Source organism: Falco biarmicus, chromosome 8 (genome assembly GCF_023638135.1).
Source record: "Falco biarmicus isolate bFalBia1 chromosome 8, bFalBia1.pri, whole genome shotgun sequence".
Taxonomy (NCBI): domain Eukaryota; kingdom Metazoa; phylum Chordata; class Aves; order Falconiformes; family Falconidae; genus Falco; species Falco biarmicus.
Genome location: NC_079295.1, coordinates 44,218,751 through 44,245,717, shown reverse-complemented (window position 1 = coordinate 44,245,717; position 26,967 = coordinate 44,218,751). Strand labels below are relative to the sequence as shown.

Here is a 26,967-nt window from a genome sequence, read left to right as displayed (position 1 = left end):
GACAGATTGAATTATTTCAACAGACGCCTGAAAGTCACTTTTAAGATACAGTCCTATCCATTCCTCCCAGTATACTCAGAAGCAGATGTTGAAGTACAAGACAAATGTTCCTTGTTTTGGAAAGAAAGTTGAAGCTATCCTGAGATTCAAAAATAGAAAAAGCACCCTTAGAAAAACCTTCGCTTATTGGAGATTTTTTTCAATTAAGTAAGGTTATCTGTAAAAAGAAAATCAGTTTTCAAGCTTAAAACATAGAGGTTTTTTTTCACTATCCTTAGTTGCCATGGGAAAGAACTGAAAGCATTTTTTAATTAATTGCAAAGGAGATCCAATACAAGGACTTGTTGCAGTCACATCTCACACAAAAATGCAAAGGCACAACAAGGTGTGAGAAAAGTACCTGCAACTACCTCTAAGCAAACCAACCTTTTACAGTAACAAAGGAACACAACAGTTTCTTCATGTGTGAGGAAGAAGATGTTCATGTTACACTTTAGAAACGATACTTGAAAAAGATACATAGCATTGCTGCTGATGTTCAGTTGACTTCAAGACAAGCAAAGAATGCCAATAAAATGAAGGTTTTGGGGCTTAAAGCAAGATGTACACATAAAAGATAATACCTGACGATCTCCAAGGAAATGACTTCTCAGTAGAGCTGCAGAAAGAAAAAACATTATCACGAAAATGAACCATGTGGGTACTTTGGATTTTATTTTTTTTTTAACCGAAGCATACAAATTTGTACAAAAAAACCCCAGCAAAATTTCAATAGCCCACATAAATAATATTCTGCAGCACATAATACCGGGCACCTAAACCATTGGTTATTGATTTTGATTTTGTATTATTCAGTGGGAATGCCCTGTAACTTACTACAGCAAATTATCAAGGAGCGTACATGATTTATGACACACACTTATAATTTAAGGTGTAACGATGTAAATACAATAGCATATACAGAAAGTGTTCCCAGTTATATATGTATGATCAGCAGCAAACCAACCACTGCAAAGATAGGAGCAGTCACTGCGCGTGGGAGGGTCTAGGGCATTTTGCTTCTACAGTTGAACAGAAACAAACCTACAATTTTTACTGTTATTTCATATTCCAGTTTTCCAGAAAGAATTCTGATATTTTGCATATGAGAAATCAAACCATTTGACATACATGCACACCTCAGTGTAAACAGGTAACAGATTTTACATTGTTAAGGTTCAAGAGAGGCCTCAGGAAACAATTATTTCATAAGATGGAGTTGGTGTTTAGTATCAGTGTAAAGCCCTACTTCTCTTGTATTTTTCCAATAACTATTTTATATCAAACTTTCTTAACCATTTTGTTTCTTCTACAAAGCAATGTTCATGTGTAGTTAACAATACTGATGCATGGCTACCTTTGCAGACAAATGCAAAATTAATCCATGCATTATAAAACTAGATATGTTCTCCCATAAAAAAAATGTAGTTTCCTCACTCTACATATGAACTATCAAACTTTGAATATTAAGTGATTTTTGCAATGATTATAAGCAGCTATTTGCCAAACAAAAAGCTGTTCAAAGGAAAAACAGGAAAGGCCATGAGATTTGATGATATCTAAATATCAGCATGAAACTGTGACTTTGGGTAAGATGTATCTGCTCCTAAGTTAGTATTATTTATTTTACTTCTCTCTACCACAGCTACTAATTACAAAAAACTTTAGCACAGCAACATAAACACCACCAGATACTTATTTTCTAAAAATAAGAACAATAATTTAGGAGCCTTTTTTGGAAACAAAGTATTTGTGTATAAAAGGGTGCTAAACTTGCATATGAGTACAAACTAAACTACAATTACAATGAAACGTAAAGAAAAAGGAGAATTTGAATGCAGGCTTGAAGTGACTGAAAGCCAACTTCATATCTACTTTACTACTTACTGGCTATTCCTTCCCTCAGTCAACAATTTTAGTGTCTTTTGGGGTGTTACACTGATTTTTTCTTTAGTATGTACATAAAGTGGACCAGTTAAATAGACTGAAACTAGGTGTACAGAATTACAGGTGAAGAGCTGAACTCCAGATTGAGACCTTTCAGGCTCATCTGACTTCACAGTTTTCTTTGTGTTCTACTGTATTTCCGAGATGCTTGTGGAGAGCGCTCAAACACTGATACCATCAAATTCAGATGCACGCCTGAACTTTTGCAGATATTTTCTCTTTCCTGAAGGACCAACTTGTCCAAGCCCAGAAGCACACATATCTTAAGTTTAGACAACGATGAAATAACTTCAGAGTACTGGGACACAAGTCCAATGTCAGAAACACTAAATAAGTACATAAACAAAATGAAACTACAAGCCTAACCAGGATACGCAACTAGTTCAACTGAATATCATCCCGAGGGTTTAACTAGGATAGTTTAACAACTTGCTCTACAACAAACATCACTGCTCTCTCCTCCAAAACTCAGCTACTGTGACCTTGTGAGTTCTGTCGCTCCAGTCGAGTGCAAAGTCAGGTGGATTAGTTTAAACTACTTTTAGTGGTATAGTTTAAATTGGGATTTAAACAAACCCAGATTTTGCATGACAGAACCTGCTAAGGTGTTTCAGGAAAGAAGCTCATAGCCTCCAGCTAACAGGAGCTCATAAACGGCTACAGATGGTTATTTCTTAAGCTATTACAACTTTTTCTGCAGAAGAACAGACTAAGTGAACGTGGCACACAAGCTAGACAGCTCTGTGAAAAACCCGAAGTATCCACAGACCCCAGGAACTCTACAGCACAGGAACAGTGCTACCACCACCTGGCTATTCCAGAGCAGTAAGCAATGCCAAGACCACCAAACCTCAGTTTTTGCACAGCCTTGAGCTAAAGTTCATTCAATTTAAACAAAAAGTTAAAAATATTTCTCATTTCTAGTACACTACTACTGAATCTAATTAGTGCATTAACTCCAGATTGTTTCTTTAGGGTATTTTGGGAATTGTAATTACATGCCATAAAATTCTGTGCAACTTAGCACTGTTTTCTGGCTTGCAAAAAAAAAAAAAAAAAAAGGAAAGCTGAATTCCCAATGTCAGTTAACGTACATGATTTTTTTACTGAGTATATCCTTTACTCTTTACAAAGCAAACTTGGATATAATGGGTCCTTTAATCAGTTACTGTTAGCCTATTCATTAATACTTTCCGCCACTGAAATGAAGAAATATGAAGACTATCGGACAGATACTGTGAGCACTGGGCCCAGAATTCTCATGCTACCTGAACAACAAAAGTTTAACACTCTTCACCTTTTCCTTTATTCTTCTGACTTCCTGGAAACTCAAATCTTTAAAATGAGATGACATCATTCTGTGGTGCTAGCCAAGGTAAAAAGTGCTAAGCATACAGAAATACTTTACCCTTACATACGATTTTAAACCCCCCAGACATATCCTTACCCAACACATCTGGCTAATTGAACATTCTTTACATGTACAGGACTTAGGAACAATAAACGTTGCTCTGACTATGGGTCATAAGTAGAAAGCTACTTCATGAACAATTAGACGGGTTAAGAGTTTAATTTGACTCATTATTTTTGCTGAAGCCCAACATCTACCAACTTAATCATCTCATTGTGTCACCTTACAGAAGAAATGTTTTGAAGTTAAATCTTTCTGCTTTGATAAGTAAGTCTAATGCGTTTTATTCCACTGTTTAAAAACCAGTGTGGTGAAATACTGCACTACCAACGGCTGCTTTCATTAACTAGTCATTATATTGTCTTGTCCTGATATTACCATGTACTACATCTAGAGAGAGCCCATACATGGTGCACTGCACTTCTAAAAATACTTAATATTAGCCCACTATTATCCTTGAAAAAGAATTAGGTTAGTAGGGTAAACATGTAGAAGTTATATTCTTCTTTTGGAACAGTTTGGTATGATGAATATAGTTTTCAGTGAAAGGAGTTAAGATATAAATATTACTACCATATAGCAGCTATTTTTAAATGCCATGGAGGGAAAGCATAGATAAAATACCAGCAATAGAGTCATGCACATGAAAAAATGTTCTCTTCCCTTCTCAATCTGCTTCACAAGAGCGCACAGACTAAGTGAAATAAAAACATAACTCTACACCAAGTGCATATAAAATACATACACTGAAACACTAATTTTTTTGACCAGTAATACAAACAGTTGGTAACTGAGGATGGAGCACGCATACAAACTCTGCTGAAATAAATCTATTAATTTTTTCTTGTTCCTTTTTTTTTCCTCACTTGTATTTCCTAAGTATCCAGATTTTGTTTGTTTTCTGTTTTTTTTGTTTGGCTGGTTCTCTTCTGTCCCTTTCTTCTTTTCACACCTTTCCATTGTCATCTTACAGCTTTAGTTCAAAGCTGATGTCTTAGACACAAAATTGAACCAGCTGCCAATCTGGAAAAAAACCTAATCATCTGATAAATGGAAAAGGTTTTGTATGCAGTCATTTAGAGACAAAATGTATGAAGTATCACTAGTACCATTTTACATTCTTCAAGAGAAAGTTCTCAAATAAACACCTTCCAGCTTTCCATTTCCAAGCTAGAAAAGGAGGTCAACGTTCATCTTAGCCAAATGGCTATGACAGCTCAATGGTTTGGCCACACTTCAACGGCAGAACTGGCTGATCAGGGTCACAGCCAGGTCTCCGCCAGTACCTGTGTATGGGATGGCAAGGCTACAGGAACAACACAATTTTAAAAAAATTGCAGATTTCTGATTTTTGTTAAGATGTCTTAAGCAGTATGCTATTCTTAAAAACTTATGTAAACACAACTATGAACTTCAGTTTCTAGACAGGACAGTTAAATTCTCAGTGCTACATACATCTTTTGAAGGTAATATATGATATAAAACAGTCTAAGCTTATTATCTTAGCAAATATTCCAAAAGATTAAATGTATTTGTGATTTGAATGGTACCACTTGAGAGAAGTAGTGATTTCCATTGCTTAACTGCTTTAATATACCGCTGTTTTCATCAAAAAAAAAGGCACCAGCTGAAAAACTTAAGCATTATTTATTAAATATTTCTAATATGGTGAAAAGCTGTAAAAAGTTAAATACATAATTCCACTGAAAAATGTACGTACTTCACATGTATTTCTTTAGTATTTTTGTTTACTGCTTGGCTAAGCTTTCATCATTGGAATACATCTGTTCTGTCAGGCACCCAGTAGTAAATAGTTTACTCGCAGGGATTCATGCTTGCTGCTTAGGCGGAGCTGTCAGCCAAAACTCAAGGGGCCTGTTAAGACTGAATGTATTGTTTCACTTGTCCTTCCTCTCCCATTTTAAATATCTACATCAAGAACATGCTTACAATTATACACAGTATCTCAGCTTAAAGCTTTTTCTAACTGTGAATTCTTGGTGTAGGGTGATTTTTCCCTAATACAATAGCATATATTAAACTCCATAAACTTGTAATACACGTTGCAAGCAACTGGCAACCATCCAATGAAATGAGATTTCATATTTCTGTTTTTCTTGTTGATACAGGTTAGTAGAAGTTCTCACAAATAATTTAACAAAATGAGGTAATTTTCAGTCTTCAGCTTTTCTAATAACTATCTCCTTGATTTAATGAATATGCCTAATTCCTGTACCTACTCTGCTAGACAATGTACCAAGTACCACAGACATGGCCTCCATACAAAAATTAAACAGCTCTGCCACCAAAAGCCAGTGGTCCTGTGACTTGCTAGAGGTTTTCAGCTGACACAGGCCAGCACTAACACTCTGGGTATGTATTTAGAAAACTGTATCTAGAATACTACACCCAAATGTGGTTACTTGTACTGAAGTATGGCATTTCAAGTTGAAATGCAATGCTCAAAAGCAACTAAGCCTCCCAAGCCCCCCCCAGCACACAGAACATCTGGGCATGGTGGACACCAGCCCACCGCTGCCATACAGCCCCCTATGCCATCTGACCCCACGCAGTCAGCAGCATACCACCCATCACCACTGTCTTCTTACTGGTACCACAAAACAGCAATTCAAAATGCAGGTGTCTGGCATGTTTGACTGTCTTCAGAAAGAATTAACAGTCCTTCAAGCATGATTTAGCTGAGCTAAACGATGCCCCACAGCAACTACCATGACACAGGCATTTTCAGAAGGTGACAGGTTAACACGTGCCACCTCACCCATCACCACCATCCGCTAGCAATTTCAGGTCATCTTGCATAAGCACTCGTACAAGCAGTGACCATAATTCAGCTGACACGCAGTTGCTTACTGCATCTCAATCCGCAGCATGCAGTAGATTTGCATTCACAGTAAAAATAACAATCCCGTTTTTTAGCCCAATCTACTGGTAGGATAGTAAGTATCTACATATGCAGCTGAAGTCAATATTAAATCATCACTCTTCAATTTATCACCAGAAAACTCATCAGTAAGCTACAATATTTTTTTTTATATTTGAACATCAGCAAATTGCATAAAAATCCCCAAATTCCTCAGTTCTACTGGCATTTAAAAGCTTTGACAGAATTTCAGAAAGGCTCACAGTCTGGGTAAACAGAAAACAAAAATATGAATACTGGAGCTATAACAAGAAACTTCGCAAGTTTCACTTATTTTCAATGTAGACATGTAAAAAATAAGCATCTCTAAATTTTAAACGAAGAGTTGATGCTGTCTGAGTGCCGCAGCTGAAGTGCCAAAAGAAAGACACAGCATTCAGTACTGGACTTGGAATTATGCCTTCTGTATCAGAAGGTAAGTGTTTTTGATCACCCACTCAACTAGGGTAAGCACCTTAAATAGCCTTATTAAATGATGGACTGACTGGAAATACAGTGACTCTTTTAGTTAAGAGTAGGGGACCCTCTAGTGCTTCCTGAAGTCATCTGGTAAAACTACTACTTCAAAAATATGCAACACATACTGCATACACATCAAAGGTTGTATGTCACCTTAACCACTAATGAAAATACCTATAACATGATTCTTAATGTATTTACATTCCCAAGACTGCCTGAAGACCTGAAGTGAGCAAGAGTGTACAAACCAGAAGGAAACACATCAATGGAAAGTTCTGTCTAACATGTAGGTACAGTCAAAAAAGCAAATCTGACCAGGCTGTGAAGAAAACATGAAAAAATCCTGAATATTTGCTGATATTACATAAACCAATGGTTATGTTCTTGTTTTTTCCTTTTTTTTTCTTTTTTCCTACTCTAGAATTAGCAGAAATTAAAGATAAGAAAAAAACAAGTTCACTTTCTAAGACAATTCTAAATTAAAGACATTTCAAAGTTCAATCAAACAGTAAAGACAGAGGAAAAGCCACTTGATGCTGTTTTGAAAAACAGCAGAACAAACCTAACACAGTCCATTCTCAAGTTCTGAAATTAAGTTCACAAGGTATCACTACAATCTAAAATGTAATAAAATAAAAAACAAATCTTTATACGTAATTACCTGTAAAATTGAAAATAGAAACTGTACAGCTAGATTGAAGAAGGCTTAGAACACACGCAGTAAGAACTGTAAATGCCTAAAGCAATCATGGCATGGACCAGTTTCTAACAAAAGGAGTTTCCCTCATTCTGCAGCAGAGATGGGTCCTTCCTCCAAGTGCTCAGCATCGGCAACTGTCAGGTGACCAGCTGACCGGTTATCTTAGCTAACATGGCAAGTAGCTCTTACCTAGCCACTAATGACGGAATTAATCATCATTTCTTCTAAACTGTTAGGATACATGGACTATTAATATCTGTGCCCAGAACATTTTTCCAAGGGCTCTATGATGATCAAGTAGGAGATCTTCATTTAAAATGATTCATTACTGAGAAAAATGCTGTTAAATACCTTTTAGTCCTGCTTTTATTGTATGCTGAAACTCTGCAAAGAAACTGAAGCGTATCTTTTCTTACTTTTAAATTTAATGTTGTCCTTTAATAGACTTGTTTTCAAATTTCAGTAAGCATAGTATTAGTGTAAATAAATAAATAAATAGTTTAAATTACTGGGATTCCTTCCCTCTCCCTGCCCCGAAAGTCCATGCTGATTCTAAAGGTAATTTTAGTGGAGCTTATAATTTGCCATGAAAGTGCCATCATATATTGCAATATATGCAAGCAATTTCAAATACACCTTTTGGAAATGCTGAAATATTAAATACACCATACGAACCAAACTAAACTGTATTCTGTAAGGATAATTGCACCCAGATCAGCTCACTGAGAACAGTCTCATCAGGATAAACTTGCTGCGGCACGCTGTGGAATGCCCCAAGCACGGGGGCGGTGCGTCGTCTGGCAGCGTCTCGCATGTTACGGCTCCTCACACGGAACAAACGCTGCACAGCTTCACACGACAGCGTGCTGGCTTTCAAGCAGAACTACTTGCTCTGTTTACACCCTTTACAAGTGTTCTCCCATTTTATGGGAAAAAAACACGCGCGACCATGAAATGCAACACATGTTCATTTCAAAGTCTACAGCGTTCAATCACAGAGTGCAATATTTTACTGAATCACTTTGGAGTATTTTCTACTACTACAGGAAGTGTTCGTTGTATTTCAGCTGGCATTGGGAAAAGTGAAGAAAATAATCCATCCCAGTAGCTGTGTTTAATTTTACAAAACTCAGAAGGCTTCAGGCAGGAGCATTATTACTCAAACTGACCGTTCAGTACTAGAAGTGTTACATTTTTTATTATTTACTGTACTGCCAAAAGGGCTTGCATTCTGATGAAGTCTAGTGTGCTGTTTACCTACTATTCTTTTGTTAAAGCGTGGCAAGTTGCTATTACAAGTGCAGTATTTTAAAATTAAACAAGTATAAGCCTTTTGGTTCCCAACACCACTCAGTTTTATTAAGTTACACACAACAGGTAATTCACGAGAAGAATCAGTCGACTGTGAGTCACAGAGCCAATTCCCACCAGAGAGGTTAGGCAATGTGCTTTATGAAGCGAGCCCGACTACTGACCCCTTGATACATATCGATGTCTACCTGCATCAGCACATACTCCAACACAACTGGCAGCCCAAAACTGAATCCAACAGAGTCAGTAATGCTACAGATGGAAAGTCAGCTGCAGTGTTGTATCTGTTTGTACAGGAGGCTGAACAGCCCAGTGCCTTCTTCACAGAAACCTGTACATGTTATAGCATGAAATGGAAGTAAGAAGATACAACTGAAACCTCATGTTGTTTTTCCCAGTCTACCATCTCTGATCTTCTAGTGTGTAACACAGATAAAAATATTTAATGTTTACATGTAACACTAATACCACATATTGTTTCAGGCTCTTAAGAGGTTTGAAAGTATACAGGATGCCATGAACATCTCAGAAGTGCTGAGTACAATACCCATTTATAAAAATAATTATGAGAAGAAATAATTTTAACAGACAAATAACCTACAGGTACACAAAAATAAAGCTGCTGTACTGGAATTCAGCGCTGCAGCAGATCTAGCGCTTCCTTCGCCCATTACACTACAATTGTTCAGGATCAGCAGATCTGCTCTTCTCATCTCTCACACTCCTCTTCAGAGAGCAAAACAGCCAACCACTGCTGTGTGTTACTTGCATTTACCATATAGTTGCAATACAGGTGGGCAACAGACTAACAAACCTAAACTACAAGTGCTTTCTGTTTGTTCTGCTTCGTTCACGCGTACAAAGCAACACACACTTTTCTTAAGGCCTAGCAGTAACAGAATGAACCGTGATGCTGCAGTGAGAGTCCTTGTCAGGTGTGCTCAAGTAAGTGACAGCCTGATCATCGGTGTCTACCTCCAGATGGTACATCTGCACAGCCTGCACTCCAGACTGTGCCAGAGTCTGGGCTCATGGCAGTGAAGACTTGCTGAGAAGCTACACGTACAAGCTACAGATGTTTAAGCTAGTTTAAGGTACTGATATCGCACTTCACCCTTTGCTCACCAGCTGTAACTATGACTTCCCTTGGGCTGGCACTGGTGCAACTGGGTCATGAGCTGGCTCACAGGGATGACTTGACAAGACACAGAACAGCTTGAAGCTCAAGCTGCAACCACCAAAACAGGCGTATGCTGCTGCAAAAGTACCTGTGCCTTCATGTCAGCATCTGTTTTGCAAAGTAGGACCACCTCCCGGCCAGCACTGGCTTGCAGGAATTCCATTTAGAAGTGGGTAAATCAGAGGCACTGCAATGACCACCAAGGTCAACAGAACCTTCAGCTGGACCTCTGAAAACTAAATGCTCCTGAATGTTTTAACCACATTAAAGGAGATTAAAGCACTAACTTTGAAACAAAGCATTGTTGATTTCCTCAGGGACAGAAAACTTGAACACAGGATAAAAACAAAAAGGCATATGCATCTTGTGCTTTAGTTTTGCTTGGTTTTTTAGTTTTTATCATTGTTTTGGGGTGTTGTGGTTTTTTTTTTTTTTTAATATAAGACTGCTGGACAATTCTTACATCTGGCTAGGAGAAAAACATCATCTTGCTCTCTGAATGCTTAGCATCTTTGTGTTTTTGGGAGCACGCTGTTAGCTGTCCATGACCAATCTCTCAACATGGCATTCAGTTTCCAAGCCTCTTCTACATGCCCCCTTTGAGGTTATTTAAATTCTTGTCAGCCTTCGCAAAACATTTGTATCACCTAGTTTGGGGAAACACAGGAACCTTTTAATGGCTTTAAATTTTGCTGCTGTATTTGTGCCTGCTGTGATACCGCTCTGAGAGATTGTTTTACCTTGGTTCTTTTGACAGCTCTTCTAACTACACTGAAAGCAACTTGTTGTGAAGAAATGAAACCATCTAATTCAATCACAGATTTCCCCCTGCCCCCCCAGCTTCTCACACATCTCTTAAAATGGACATCCATGTTAAGAAAGTAAGTAAAAAAATTAACCAAAGGCACACACATCTCAGAACATAATGTCTAAACCAAGTTTTAATCCCACGTCCTTCAGTAAAAAAACTGAGGTAGCATGGCATTCTCATCTATACAGGACCAGACTCGGCTGGGATACAAAAATTTAGAAATGTAAGAACAGTGGTCAGAATACAGATATGTCTATAAGAGCTAAGAATATCATTAGGCTTTTATTTTAAATGCGTAAAATATTTTATTAGCAACTATGGAAAATTTATGGCCTAGAGCTTGAAGAGTTTACCTAGATTTGTGAAGGTACTCATACCGAAGTACAATGCAAACCAACTTACATGCTAGTATCTTCTGTCCCTAAACTTTCATAGGTTTTTTTTTTTAATATACAAATAAACAAGATTAGCCATAAGGGAGTCATTTCTTCTCTGGCTGCTTCATGATATAAATTATGTTTTTCATCTTGGTTAATTATAGTATTTCAAGGAAGCACAGGATCTAACTTACTGCGTAGCTACTGGTAATTGTACATTATTTCAAAAATAACACTATATTATGTGGGATAAGGTAACTCAGATGTTCTTTGCATGTAAAATTCTCTGGACTTGGGATTTAGGAAAACCTTTTCCTTTGAATTTTTTCAGGCAAACTCATTGAAAATGGACATTCAAGACTAAATGAAAGGTGGTTGGAAGCGTAACATAACTAAGCTTTTTACTTGTTCTTCTGTAGGAATTTAACTTTTTTAAAAGCTCTCAAGACAAAATCTGAGCAGCAGTTGGAGAAATACGTGGATCTAGAGGGAAGACAGGCAAGTATGAAGGGTATAAAATAGTCACGTTGTCCAAGGAATATTATTAATAATTCCAAGTGTCTTAACAAAACATGAATTTTATTACAAGATACAAACAAAAGTTATCATCATAGTAACAATACTGTCAATTAACAACTCAGGCCAAGTAGTTTGATATATAAACCCAACGGTATTAGCTGGTACATTGGATTTTTTTAAATTTATTTTTAAGTAATCGCCTCCTGTTTCTTAAGTTTTTGTAGGAATTTTCCATTTAACTTGCAGAAATATTCATTAAGGCCACAGGAGGAAACATTTCAGAATGATACCCAAGTTTATTCCTGAAAGGATACAGAAACAAACAGTATTTAAGGCAAGAAATAATAATGTTCAGAGAATACTCTCTATGTACAGGCCAACATGAAGTTTGCTGTAACCTGAAATGGACGTATAAATGTTTCATTAAGAGAACACACTTATCAAGGCTTTCAGATGCAAGATACGCTTGAAATGAATGGGTGTCCAAACACATCTAGAGTTAAAAAGCTTGTTAAGGAATTAAAAATAAATAAATAATCAGAATACTAGTTACAGTTGAAATATTAACAAAATGCTCTGCTATAGTTATTGTATGTGAAATACATTAGGTATGTTTCACAATATTTAAATATGCTAATAATACACTTATAGCAAGATGTTCCCTGAGAACAAATTTAACAACAGAAAGTATTTCAGAAAGGCTGGAAGAAACTACATAGTTAATTCAGGGGAAAAAAAATACTGGATTACTGCATTTAACTGGCACTAATACTTTGACACAAATATGTATTAAGTCTACTGTATTTCTCTCTGGCTGAACCTTAAAAGTAAAATTCAACATACTTAAAGCAAAATTAAAGCCTTACATACACTTTATTGAAAATGTAATCAATTATTATAGAGGCCTCTTTAAACTGTCCCACAACTCTTTACAGCAAATCTGCATTTTTTTTTAATACTTCGGATATTAATGGAAGGTGAACAGCTATCAGTGAAAATATATGTATGTAGGACACAAGCACCACTAAAAAGCCCTTTAATTTATGGGACATATGAAAGTGAAGTCATCAGGACTTGTACCTTGTGCTGGCGATACTTGGTGATTCTGCTCCAAGCCTACATCTTTCTAGCTGATTAGCCACAATTTGCCTTTCCACTTCCAGTTCTCTGGTAAGTCTTTGAAATTGGAGCTCCTGAAATTTCAAAATAAAAAGAAAAGCATTCTTGATGTTAAAAAATGGGTGTGGATTAATTTTGAAACAATCACTGTTTCATCACAATCAAGTTCCTTGTTCTGATTCTTCCTTAGTGGAATAAACTATTAGAGGATTAAAGTGGGAAATTTAATGGTTCTTTAAATCAGTGATTCATGCAAATACTGACTTATCACCTGTACAAAAGGAAAAACATGTTTAAGCATTTGTTAATTTTATTCCTCCTGCAATTAAAATTGTGTCTCCTTATGTTGCCACAATCTAAAAAAATCAGTGCCTATAAAGTCAGTCTTCAATTTCATCTATAAACAAGGTACACTGGAAAATACTGTATCCTAACCTTTCCAGCTGCAAAACTTGAAATCCTAAGCTATGCTATCAGAAACTTAAAATGTATTATTTCAGACTGGCTGAGGGTAGAGGTGTGCTATTTCACCTCTCGCCTTTTCAACTTTTGTTATGTTTCTTGGTCAAATGTACCAAACCTCAGCCTTTGTAAAAGGCTTTTAGTATGCAATGCTCAGAGGAAGACATGGGAAATAGAAGCACTGCACAGAATTGTTTGTATGTTATTAAAATCTGGAAACATTTTCTATAAACATGATACTCTGAAATCTATACTCTGTCATCAAGGGATATCAGTGATGTCCTCAACCACAGTTTTCTTTTATTAATGATAGAACACAATTTTATTGAGCAATTGTATTATTTTTCAAACTGATATTCTATATCCCCTGAAGTTTGTGTAAACTGTTCAATACTATTTAAAGATAGATGAACACCAATATTTAATAATCTCATGAAGCAAATCTTATAGACAAGTCAAATAGAGCACAGAAGCATTCCTTTAATACATAAATTACTAGTAAGGGTTTTTTTCTGAATTTACGTAATGTAATTGTACTACATAGCAGCTGCATGCCTTGCCATATTAATAATAATATATGAATGAAGGTGACTTTTAACGCAAACTATTCTTTCACACCTTACATTACATGGAGCAAGGCTTAAATACTTCACTTTCATTAATGGCCCCTGGAAGAGCTCTCTACTTGCAGTTTGTATCCCTTTTCAGTAAGGTGAAATGTGGTTCAGCAATGCACTCCTCAGCCTTCGGCAGTCTGCAAGTACTTTTCTACCTCACAGCTCCAGTTTTGGAGGTCTTCACAGCAGTGCAAATAAGAGGTGTAGTAAAAAAACTACTTTAAACCCAAGATTTACCTTGCAGAAGTAGGAGATAATGGTTTTTTTTTTTCTACCAACACCACAATAAGATTACCTTCAAGAACCCCCACACAGAAAGCTAATTAGATTGGCCTGTTAAGAAGCTGCTGCCCCTCCCAGATGATATAAGGAATTGTAGACACTCTCAAACATTTCTTAGAGCTCACTACCCAAACTGAATAAACACATTGCAATATTCCAAACATTGGCCAGCAAAACCGTTTGCCTCTAGGACGTGAACTCACCCACTACTGTCACAGGACACAAGCATCCACAGAACAAGACTGCATTTTTCTACTGTTGCTCTACTAAGACCAGTTCAACAGAACAGAATATGCTGTAGTTCTGTTAAAAATAAATATGCAAACCACGGGAGCAGCAGGAGGGAGATGTCATCCTCGACCTCCTCCTGGCCACCCCTTCCATTACGCTGGCATTTACTGTCAAGCTTCAGCATTAGAAAAGCTTAGCACAGTCAATGCTCAGACATGAAAGAGCATTTTAGGACATACGTCCTAAACTTGGATTTTATTAAAACCTGCATTTAGACAGAATTCTAAAGCTAAATCCTTTTAATCCTGAGATCAGATATGAAAATCCCCACGAACATGATAAGCTGAGGGCCACAGGAAATCTTTTGGGCCTGTATATGGACTAGAAAGTATGAATAACACCAGGTTTGTTCAAGATGAAACTGCATTCAACAGCAGAGACCCAGTCATCACAGTCTGATACCAGGTCTTAGCATGATTCAACCTCATGTTATATGAAAGTGGCACATATGCACCCTGCCAGCTCATTTGGACAGTCTGTCTTTTGGAGAGAAAATATTAAAAAGCGTTTTAAGCAAAAGAAGTCAAATTTATAAGTAAGAATTTCTTTTCCAATTCTGAATATAGACAATGCATCCATCTAAAAGCTGATTCACCAGCCAGTCATTAACATGCTAGTGGAGAATGACGTGATTTTCAAAAAAAACCCATTCAGATGCTGACACTCTGTAGGTGTTGAAGCAAACGTCAGCAAGACAAGCTTTTCCCCAAATAAACGACAATGTATTATATAGCATGTAACAAACATAAATCTTTAAAATAAAAGAATATTGCACTGCTTGTTTGCAGAAATAATATAGAACATTTATGCTATGCTTAAAGCTGTTTCCCGTTCCTTACTTTTAAATCAGTATTTAAATAGCAATCATTGATACAAACTATGAATTTGAACACGAGAGTCAAGTTGCCTGTTATTTACTGATCTTCTAATTAGATGAATAAAATAAAACATATGCTAGCCATTATTTGCTTACATTCAACCAATCTCTACTCATTTGCCTTTTCATTACAGGCAGAGGCATTAATGAAAACAACACTATTCTAGAAAATATTCTTAATACATTCTGTGAATACACGTTCATGTGAGACATCTCCTCCCTTTGCTGTCTTCTCCTACACTCCTAACACCATCATTTACACCAGCTCACACTATTTCTGCAGGAAGGCATGCTGTAACGCAAATTTTACCGCTAGGCAACTTTTGCCATTTTGCATTCCAGACAGAAAAAATTACCAAAAGTAAATTACCAAATCCTACAAAAAGGTTGGCATTGTCTAGAAAGCCTTTTTACATAAAGGTAATCAATTAAAAAGCAGCATGTAACAAAGGAAACAGAACACAGCTCCAATTCCAACATTATAGTGGCAGAAACCAGACACACAAAAGGAAAAATAAAAATCCAGGCTTGTCAACCAAGCTCCCATCTAAATGATCACAGCTTTTCAAACTGATTTGTCCACACTTCTGTCCTAAAAGCGTTTAAGAGATAAAACAGTTACTTGAGATCATCAGAAAAAAATCAATTTTTAGATTTTACAAGTGTAAAACCATTACAGGTTTAAAAGACAAAAAAGTCCCACTGAAACTAAAAGAACGACCAATGCAAGCTACGTCTTCTCTAAAACACTACAGAAAAGGGAACAAGACAAAATACAGAAGTTACAGTGGAAGAATATATTGCAGAATCCCCTCCCTCAACTTGCTTCGTTTGATGCAGCCTGCAATAAAGCTGGCTTTCCAGGCTGAGAGTGCACATTGCTGACTCATACCCAATTATTTGTCCACCAGGATGCCCAAGTCCTTCTCTGCAGGGCTGCTCTCAATTCATTCATCCCCCATTCTGTACTGGTACCTGGGAATGTCCTGAACTAGGTGCAGGACCTTGCATTTGGCCTTTTTGAACTTCGTGAGGCTCATGCTAGCCCACTCCTCAAGCCTAAGGTCCCTCTGGGTGACAATTCTTTCATCCAGCAAAGCGAATCAACTGCATCACTCAGCTTGCTGGCACTTGCAAGCTTGCTGAGGGTGTACTCAATCCCACTGTCTATGTAAAGATGAAGACAGTAAACTGTACTGGTCCCATTATGGGCACTTAAGGGACACCACTCATTACTGGTGTCCAGTTAAGACATTGAGCCATACTATAACTCTTTGGACACGGTCATCCAGTCAATTCCTTACCCATCACACAGTCCATCCAACAAACCTGTCTTTCTACAATTTAGTGGCAAGAATGTTGTGGGAGGCCATATCAAAGGCCTTACAGAAGTCCTGGTAGATAACATCAGGAGCTCTTCCCTTGTCCACTGATGCAGTCACTCCATTGTAGAAGGCCACCAGATCAGTCGGGCACGATTTGCCCTTGGTGAAGCCATGATGGCTGTCTCTAACCACCTCCCTGTCTTCCTTATCTTTCAACATGTCTTCCAGAGGACATCTGTTCCATGATCTCACTGGGCACTGAGGTGAGGCTGACTGGTTGCTAAGTTCACAGGGTACTCCTTTTTACTCTTCTTAAAAATGGCTGTGTTATTTCCTTTTTACCAGCCACCGGCGTCTTTACCTGACTGCCCTGACTTCTCAAATTATGACCGAGAGTGGCTTGGCAACTACATCAGCCAATTCCCTCAGAACCCTGTGATGCATCTGATCAGGTCCCATGAATGTGCGTGTTGAGGTTCCTCAGGTGGTCTCAGATCTGATCTTCACTTACAATGGGAGGAAGATGTACCTGCCTTGAGGTTCAGGGATTTCAGAAGTGTGCGAAGAGATTACCATTGAAAACTGAGGCAAAAAAATTACTTTTAAAAACTAAATTACTTCTAGTTAACTTAACTGAAAGCATCACGGTAGGAAAAGGGAACAATTATTTTCTTTTTCTGCTGATAATTCATTTTCTAATTTGATATAATCTCTTACATGCAGTTTGCTCTTCACAGTGAGAGTGGTAAGCTCTGCCTAGAAAAGGATAATTTGGTTTTGACTGGCAGAATGATGCGAAGAGATACACACTTAGTATTGGAGTATTGTGTGGCCTGCCCAGTGTTCTTAATACACACCATTTTTCTCTTAAAACCCCCAACATTGCGATACAAAATTTGTATAGGTAGTTGCACAACATCTGAAGTAACAAATTGCCCATTTAAGTAAAAAGGCCTGTTTTTAACTCACAATGCAAAAATCCAAAGCCAGTTAAAACAAAAGAACTGTACTTCTATTTTTCTTGGGGGTGGAAGAGGTGAATGAAACAAATGGACTACATAGCAGGAAGTTTTACTTCATGTATTTATACTATGTTTAAAAAGCAAAACTTGCTAGTACTCTATCAGAAAACCTGTGCTAAGTAGAAATAAGGGGAAAAAAACACCAAGCCATGTTTAGCCACTTGTTCTGGGGTACATGTACTGTTGATTTTTTGGACCAACACTCGGTTGTCTATTTACAATATTCTTCATAACTTTATAATTTTGGTCTTGACAAAAAAAATAAAAAATCACAGCACACTGAACTGCAAAGGTGTAAAAAGCACGCAACTAATTTGCCATTTTAAAATCATTCTGATGCTTAGGAAAATCAAATGTATTTTTGCAAGTCCAAGCAAAGCAGCAAAAAAGATAATTCAGCTCTGTTTTCTAATCTGAGCAATATTCTTATGTGTGCAGCCTATGGTCCTAACGAAGCAGCAAAATTTACATACTTTTTGAAACAATGAGTGCTGACTTTTGTATGTCTTCTTAAATTTGGTATCTGCAGCTGTAGGTGACGTCTTAAATATCTATATAAATATGTAAGAGGAATAATTTTAGAGGTACCATGTTCTTTAGAGCTGGAATACCTCATGTTCTTTTTTTGTAGCTTAAATCATCATACTGTTATAGAAAACTAAGTCCTAATCAATTCCAAGTGCATTGATCACCTTCATAGTTTATGCTTCCTTATAATGACATTTTATACCACTCTGAATGGATACCTACCATCACCACGTTTACGTATCAGACAGTATACTATTTATTGCGGGATTCTATTTGAATTTGTTTCTCTAGCCACTTCTCTGAAAGCAGTGGGAGAGCATGCATCTTGAACACGATGCTAGCAACAAAGAGAAGCTGCTGCCCTAGGCAAAAATCACAATTAACTGAATTTTATACTACTACCTTGTGACAAAATGACATGACAGAAGTCAAAAAATTAATAAGCTTGTTTTCATTTGCAGAAGAATATACTAGAATTATAGATGTAGATTACAGAACACGTTACCATCCTGCATTAAAAGGACCAACCAAATCCTGTAAAAGATACACACTGTGATGCCTTGGCCAGAGCTGCTACTTTTCCAAAATTATTCAATATACACCAAGGGGGAAAAAAGCTCTATAATTCTATTCACAGGTTTTATATTTATAACCTAAATTCCACTGCAAAGCCACAGACTGTATTTCTTAATACGAAGCTACAAAAAATGCCGGCCTTAAATACAATTACATTTAAGGAACAGGAAACACACACATATTTCAAGAAAGATCAGAAAGCAACTTGCTGTGGAAAGGCAATCATGCAGACTACAGACAGATCAGCTTCCGTGAGCGAAACCCAAAATCCATCCAATTTTAGAACTGTGTCATGTCCTTTTGGAGGCTGAGGTTCCTGGAGCAGGGACAAGCCTTGCGTAGGGTGTCATCATTGTAGTGTATACCCCAGGTGACCAACAACAGCTCTCACTTGGCAAGCTCTGCCAAGTGGTAACTTGTCTGCAGCAATGTTGAGATCTCACTCAAGAAGACACTTCAAGGTCTTCATTGCTGCCAGACACAGGTGAGACAAGTTACACCTATCCCAAAAACAAAATACTATTTTCATTTGAAAGCCAAGTACCTCTGACAGGCTTGTGGCTCCCTGACAAGGAACATAGCTGCCAACACACTATGCTGGGCTAGTAACAGCAAATACTTGAACACAGGTAAGTAACGGGACTGTAATTGGTACTACTGACCATGAAGACTGTCATTCTTCTGTTGCAAGCTTTGGATAGTAAAAGAGGCAATTCTGTGCTTTCTATCTGCATCCCATTATGATACCATATTGCAGAGATTCAGCATTTTCATTTTTGTTAACAAGGAACTTTGATGCCTCAGCAATGTGGATGAGGAGTCTACATTCACAATATTGAAAAATAAAAATTACTTTCTTTCTGCCCTGTTGTGATTTGAAAACTTCCACCAAAACACAGATAACTTAAAACTTTAAGCGAACGGTGGTCCAGCTGGTTAACTGAAGGTAACTGAAAGAATCAGCAGCAATGGCACAAGCAGTGAAGACAACTCACAAACTCTTCTTGAATAGTACATGACGGGCTAGTCAGACCAGGATCGGGCAGTTGGGACATCTGAGAGAGAAGATGCCATTGGCAGAGAGATGCATCTCTTAGAGCTTCTTGGCCTCCACCAGCTCTCTATGGTTGCTGTGGTAGAAAAGAGGCCTAGGATGGGATGTTATTTCGAGTGGCAGTAACACTGGGAGATGCTAAGTTGCTTCAATTGCCAAATGCCGCTGTCTTTGTGAAATACTAAGAAGGTAATTGTAAGCTAAACTAGGAAATGTTTTCCTAATCATAAAAATGTTGCCTGTTGAACAACTGTGAAAGTTCGAATGGTGCTAAAGAAAAAAATGTCCAAATTACATTCTGGACATTTTTATGATACAAGTGTGCAACAAAGAAGAGGATAAACAAAATCAAGTTCACTTATACCTTCTTTCACATTAACCTCCTTCATTGATCTATGTTCTACCTGTCTCCACTTGCTGTAATTCAGAGCTAGATCAAGCATCTGACCACTACTTAAAAGCACACTGAATAATGTGCTTTTCCAACATGAATATCATACTGCAGTGACCTTATAGTATTTAAATTCTCTACCAGAATCTGTTGAGAAAAAAACCCTGTACTTTTAACTAACCATATTAGATCAACCTTAACATTTTCTGTAAAAATAAAGTTTACCCATGCACACAACTGCATTTGCATGCTTTCGGTATCTCAGTATCTTCCAAAACAGAAGACAAAAGATAAAAAATTGGACAGGGTAAAGAGAATCACAGATTACAGGATCTGAAATGAGACAGCTACAATTATTGGCTGATCACACTTACTCTGTATTCAACAGCAGTAGACCATTAAAGCCCTTAATACTTTTATGCCTGCATTGTTCACCAGTCTGGCAAAACAGTTTAGTGCTGCTCTAGCTGATGAGGGATCAAAATTTAAACAATTCATAGAAAGCTTACTCTTAGTCAATGGTAGAAAGGAAGAACTGGCTACATTTCAGCAGCATCCTCTTTGGAAACTGTTACAATACTATTTATTCTTTTTTTAATTGGTGCTGAGGCTAAGGAATCTAATCACTCTGCCTGCTGGTGATTTAAGAGTTCAGCTGCTGCTGAGTAGATAGGCTGGTAATCTAAACGTAAGTGTTACAAAAGGTACAAATACTCCAGTATATTTCAGGGGTACACATAGTTCTAGGCAGGCTCTTTTCCAGGGGGAATTTCTCCTCAGATACCTGACAGTATATGCTACAAAGACTAATTAATTTCTAGACTTTTACATGAATAAAGGAGTACACAGAATTTTGATTAAGGAAATGAGTTAGCCATTTCATCTGAGACAGGAGTGGCATATATTTTGCCCTAGAATAAGAGCCTTGGGAAATGGATTTCTCAGACTTGATTCACCAAGACATAATGCTTGTAAAACAGCAGAAACAGTAAACTTCAAAGTTTTGGGATTAAATAGGGAAGAATTACCTATGCAATTGAACATAATATTAATAGAGTTGGAGAAAAAACAGTTCTTCCAGTCATTCAGAAAATGTTGACAAAGATTTTTGTTTCACCCATGCAAAACTTGGAAATCCATTTCATAAAAATTACTGCCTTCATTTCAGAGCCGATACATGTTAATCCACCTAATTGATCACTAGACACATGCAAATCATAATTTCAAAGTAAGACTGTTAAATTTTTGTGCTTAATTACTTAAAGTGCATTTAGCAAGTCTTTTTTTCAGGTATCTTGTTGAAGTGACATGTCTACACAGTCGCATTACAGAATACTTGATATAAAGCACCACATACCTGAACTGCTGAAGAAATCTCCCAAATTTAATTTCAAAATACTGTCATTCTAGTAAAGATGTTTTTAAACATGCAATAATAAATTCTTTGATGTATGGAGAATGCATTCTTTCCTTCATTTCCACCTGAAAAACTTGGGGGTTTGCCTTCTCCCCCTCCCAGAAACCATATAAAAAACATCTCAAGATCCATGTAAAGAATTCAGTACTTAAACAATAAAGAACAGAAAAAAAGCAAAGTGCACACTTTCAAAATACATGCTGTGGTTCAATACAGTCATACAAAAGGGAAAAAGATTCTGCTCAAGTGTTGCAAAAAAGTGAACACTTCCAGGAAAACAGTCATAAATCTCTTGGGTTTATCTGAAAGCATACCAAATCATTCTCGCTCTATTGTCACCTATATACAAAAGAAAAGGTGAAAAGTTGTCCATCTTCAGGTGTCAAAAAACTAGATCCAAGAACAGAGAAACAAAAAAACCTCCATGACACTGCTGCAAGCGCTTCTGTCTTAGCAAAGTAACTAACACCAGCATATTGATATTACTTTTTAAAACTGGATTGATGGGTAATTTTTTCTGCAAGACCTTTTCTCTCAGCTCCATCACTGAAAAGGGAAACTAACAAGCTAAGCAGGAAACACACAATTCCAAACGATCCCATTTAATCTTGCCAGCCCCAATTCATTCATTCCAAATTCAGCAGCACATGGCTTGCATGTGTAAAGCAGCAGTGACTCCACAAATTTATCTGGAGTAGTTGGCAACCAGATGCCCCTACATTCCAACCCCCCAAAGAAGTTACTGATATGATGTTGCCCCTATGATTTTTTTAACGACTTGCTATCTTAGTGTGAAAACACTCGATTTACTTTTAATACAGATAAAAGACTCCCTATGGAACTCAACTAAACTTTTATCCAAATATTCCCCAGGATTCAGATATACAGACATGTATGTTTCAATGCTTTAGTTTTACTTAAAACTTGTTTCAGCATTTCCAAAGATACTTCTGTCCATTATAGCATGGAAACTTTGTAACATTTTGGAAGTTAAACACATGTTTTGCAAACCCCCTCAAACTACTACCTTCAGAACAAACCCACAGTAAACAACCCTCTCTCCAAACAACCACTCCTCCAAAACTCCCCCACATCCAAAAAACCCACAACACATCATCAAATCCATTAAAATAAATAAAAAGGCCAAAATATGTTTCAGTATCATTACAGGTAGCCTTAGGATTTAATTCCGCTACAACAGCTGCAATTTATACAAGTCAGTCCTTCCCTTTTTCATCCAAAAGTATATCCACTAGTGTATCTGAAACACAGTAACTTAACCTGGTAAAAGAACTATCCCCTCCACACCAATCAAAGCCATTAAATGGTGGTTGTCTCATCATTTATACTAATTAGGGATGTGTCTTCACATTAAAACAAAACTTGAGCTTCGTCAGAAAAGCACAAAGCTGTAGTAATCTGAGTTTCTTCACAGACTACAATTGTTCTGCACATATTATAACACTAAAAGTGAAATGAAATGGTTTTTTCCTAAAATATAACCAAAGGAGATTTACGTAGCCATCTGACAATTTTGTCTCAGTGACAGACTGTTCAGAGCTCAGAGGATACAGTCTAGTTTGGTAAAAAAGTTGCTTTAAACTGATTTGGGTTCACAGGAAAAGAAACAAAAGAGAGTTTATTTAAAGTGGCTTGTAGGGGTTCATAGACTAATTAGTGCCACTTTTTATATAATCTTATCTATGCCACTATGGTAGAAAGCTCAACAAATTTTTCTGCCTGTTTCCTAACTAGTGTAGTAATTTTAATTTTTTATGAAGTTAAAATCTTACATAATTTGACAAGTAATAATAAAGGCTTTTCTGAATTGTGTTCCCGCTGCAGTAAATGTTTCTGCAGTAACAAAGTTAAGGTGCAGCAACTCTTTTTTTACAAACACAGAACTACTGCAAATAAAGACAGATTCCTGTACAAAAGGAAGTTAAAGCACTACAAACAGCATAGTAGTTTCTGTTCAAGCTTAATAAAGTAAATAGCTGCACTGGAAAATATTCTGTTCTGGGCTTTATGCCATACAGGAAGGGTGTTGGAATATGTCAGTGTCCATAATTATTGTCAACAGAAAAAATACAAGAAAGCAACAGTTCAGCTCTTAATTCTTTCACATTACCATTTTAAAGTGAAGTACAATTTACATCTTCTTCTCCCTTGTATTCATGCTAATGTGTTTATACATTTTAAAGTTAAGCTACAGTTTTGAAGTTTGTGTTTCATTAAGTATTGAACACCATTTTAAACTTCTTTTTTCCTTTCATCACAAGTTACTTAATAGTCCACATACTTAATAGCTTTTTTTATGAATGGAAAGGGGAGGTGGTTTTAACCTCCTTTTTAAATGAAGAAATATTCCATTATCATTTTTTCTCTAAGGATAAGAAAAAGATAACATTTCCTGGGTAGGAAAGGGAATGCTAACAACGCCTTTTTACTGTATACTTATGTATCAACCTATTACAGACAATGCTGTCATAATTGTATGTTCACAGCTTAAACAATTGCTATTGCATGAAAACCGCACAAAAGCAATTCTGGACAATAATCACAGCAGTCAGGTTATTGGCTGGTGATCACTAATAATTACAGTACTGCCATTTATTGCAAAGCTGCTCATCAACTAAGCTAGCATTATGAGCATGTTATTGGTGAACTGCAAAATAATATGAACCAACTTAAAATCACCACAAATGTACTTTTAAGCAAACGAGTTCTAATTTACATTTGTGATAAGCTAAGATGGGCACAAGGCAAACTGCTGTCTCAGACAAGAAGTGGCTTAAGATCACTGGAACTCAGTTGCCTGGGATTACTTATATCTTGATAGCTTCCAGCATTAATATCCTTCTCATTGGAAGATTTAATAATATGAGTTGCTATTGTCACCTTATAATACTTTTGAAACTATTAATTTAGTCATGAAAATAAAGATTCAAATTCCATTATCCTGCATAAAATCTTCATTTAAGAATGAGGGTTCTATGGGTAAGAAATCTCTTCATACCAAGACAATATAACCTAACTCTCAACTTTTTAAAAAAAATACAAATATGGGACAACATATGAGAACTAATACATCAAGTGGTTGCATTCAGAGTTAATATATTGAATCAAGCACTGATTTATCTTAAAAGAAGTTCTGAAACAGAGACAGCAAAGCAGATTTATTCTGAAATTCAGATGCTAAAATTTACATATTACGCCAAGAATGACAATAATTATTTCTAGTTCTGACAGTGAAAGAAAAACTAACACTTCTCTCTGTGTTCTTAGAAAACAAACAAACAAAAAAAAAAACCAAGAAGAAAAAAACCGACAAACCCAAAAACTGTAGCTAGAATGTTTCTTTGTAAAACTGCAGTTTTTCCTCCCTTGAATGACCTTTACAAATCATGGCATAACTTGATTTCAAACACAATCTTACGCTCCCTATTGAGACTATCACCAAGATAAAAATCCATAAAGGTGTTGCAGATTTAAAATATATTACTACCTTGGTACTGATAACTGAAACCAAATTCAAAAGTTTAAAATTTACTCTTTAACAAAATACAATTAATCATACCAAATCTTTATGGGCAAATTTCTGTAAAACTGTACACAACTTTGCAGAATGTACAAAAAGAACTGGTTTTCAGTGTTGCAAACTTCTGCACTAGCTTTTCTTTTTTACACAAGAGACCTGCATTTTCAGTCTGATTTACGACAATAGTGCATATTTGCAAGGGATACAGAATACCATAATAATGCTTCTGTTCAATGCAATTAAATGAACCCTTTATATTCAGATTCTAACATTCTGATACACAAAATATGCTATACTAACTCTAGGCAACACATTTTAGAAACCAATTTTTTTCCCCAGCAATGCAATAAGTAGCAATGGTTAAGTCCACAACGCACACTGTTTCTGAATGGCTGAAAACAAGGTATATACCTGTTCCTTTACAGAAGCTAAAATGGTAGTGGCAGTAGTCTCTGGTTCCATGCCTGGGCCTGTGGAAGTTTCCCGTGTTGTCTGCGGCAGACCCTCCTCCACCATTGGGGTCTGCTCAGGGGCTGGCATTTTGCCTGTAATAACAATATTTTACAATAGTTTACATTTTGAGTCAGTGATGTTTAATATTCAAGTTTTCAGGATTATAAATTTGTCTTTTATTCTAAAACCTTTCCAAACAACTAAACTAGCAGAGAACTTTGTATTATTAATGTCAATGTGTTGCTATTACTGTGCTTCATCTTCACAAACTGAAATCAGAACTACATACAGAACGTGATGGCCAGGTAGGCGCAAGCAAGCAGCACGATGTTTAAAGATTATTTTTAAAATACTATTTTGTGGTAGTTACTAGAAGTAGCAAAATCCAAGATGTGTGGCAAAATACTGTTGTTAAACATTAAGAACACCTAGGAACAGTAAAAGTCTACTTTTTTTTTTTACTTTACGTGCAGTTTTTAGCATAAAAACATGACATGTGAGAGCAGAATGCTTTGCTGTTAGGAACAAACCATGGAAGAGACTAATTATGGTAATAAAAAAAAATGTGAATAAAGCTTCTAGTGCTCTTTTTGCAAAAGAGGAAATTAAAACACTGAAGTTAAACCAATTGCTCTGGGCTACAGATAGTGTGGAAAGGACCAGCAGGATTAGCGTTCAAGAATCCCAAGCTTCATTATTGCAGAGGCAGCACACTAACGATTTCAGTACATGTAAAAAAGGCAATTAATTTATTTAACTACAGAAGTCGCTATTAACTAATATTACAGAAGTAGATATGAAGTGTGTTTAACACTTTTAAAACAGCAAGTAGGTAGTATTCGTGCAGCTTCTACACATACATCATGCTTTAATTTCCTTCAGAATAAAGAAAATAAAGCTCATGAGGTCTAATGTTAGAAGTAGTCAGTATTTCTGATTTTAGATTTCCAGAAGAGACCCACTCAATATTCCTAGAGCCAAATATGAACAGCAGTTTTCTTCCCTTCATTTCACAAAGATCAAGGAGCAGCTTACACTGCAAACGGACTCCAAGGCTGGGAATGGACTCATAAGACCTCTCAGTCCTGACTTGTTTTAACCACGACCATCCCTTCTCCACCACCTGCCTTTTAAATGCTGAATCAGCATAAAGCTGGGCACACAATACCCTAAAAGACACAGAACAACCTACAAGACTGGCGATTGTGCTGTAAAGCTGTGTGTTCCTGATTTGCTTGGAAGAGCAGTTGAGCTGACCCTCAAGGGATCTCTTCTGCAATCACCGTACAAGATCACTCATCCTCCTGGGACACTTTC

At 36.8% G+C, this 26,967-nt stretch overlaps 1 protein-coding gene across 5 annotated transcripts in view; it reads right to left on the bottom strand.

The window, feature by feature from the left end:
• PKP4 (plakophilin 4) overlaps window positions 1-26,967 on the bottom strand; it is a 101,489-nt gene that overhangs the window by 47,162 nt on the left and 27,360 nt on the right. For 2 of the 5 annotated variants that reach the window (XM_056349346.1, XM_056349347.1), the window contains exons 2-4: window positions 25,609-25,742; window positions 12,776-12,888; window positions 624-658 (exon numbers count right to left, since the gene is read on the bottom strand). In XM_056349346.1, coding sequence (XP_056205321.1) covers window positions 624-658; window positions 12,776-12,888; window positions 25,609-25,737 — 277 coding nt within the window. In that variant the 5' untranslated portion in view covers window positions 25,738-25,742. Of the gene's footprint in view, window positions 1-623; window positions 659-12,775; window positions 12,889-25,608; window positions 25,744-26,967 lie in introns of those variants that run through there. The other 3 variants (XM_056349348.1, XM_056349349.1, XM_056349350.1) reach the window with 3 other exon arrangements.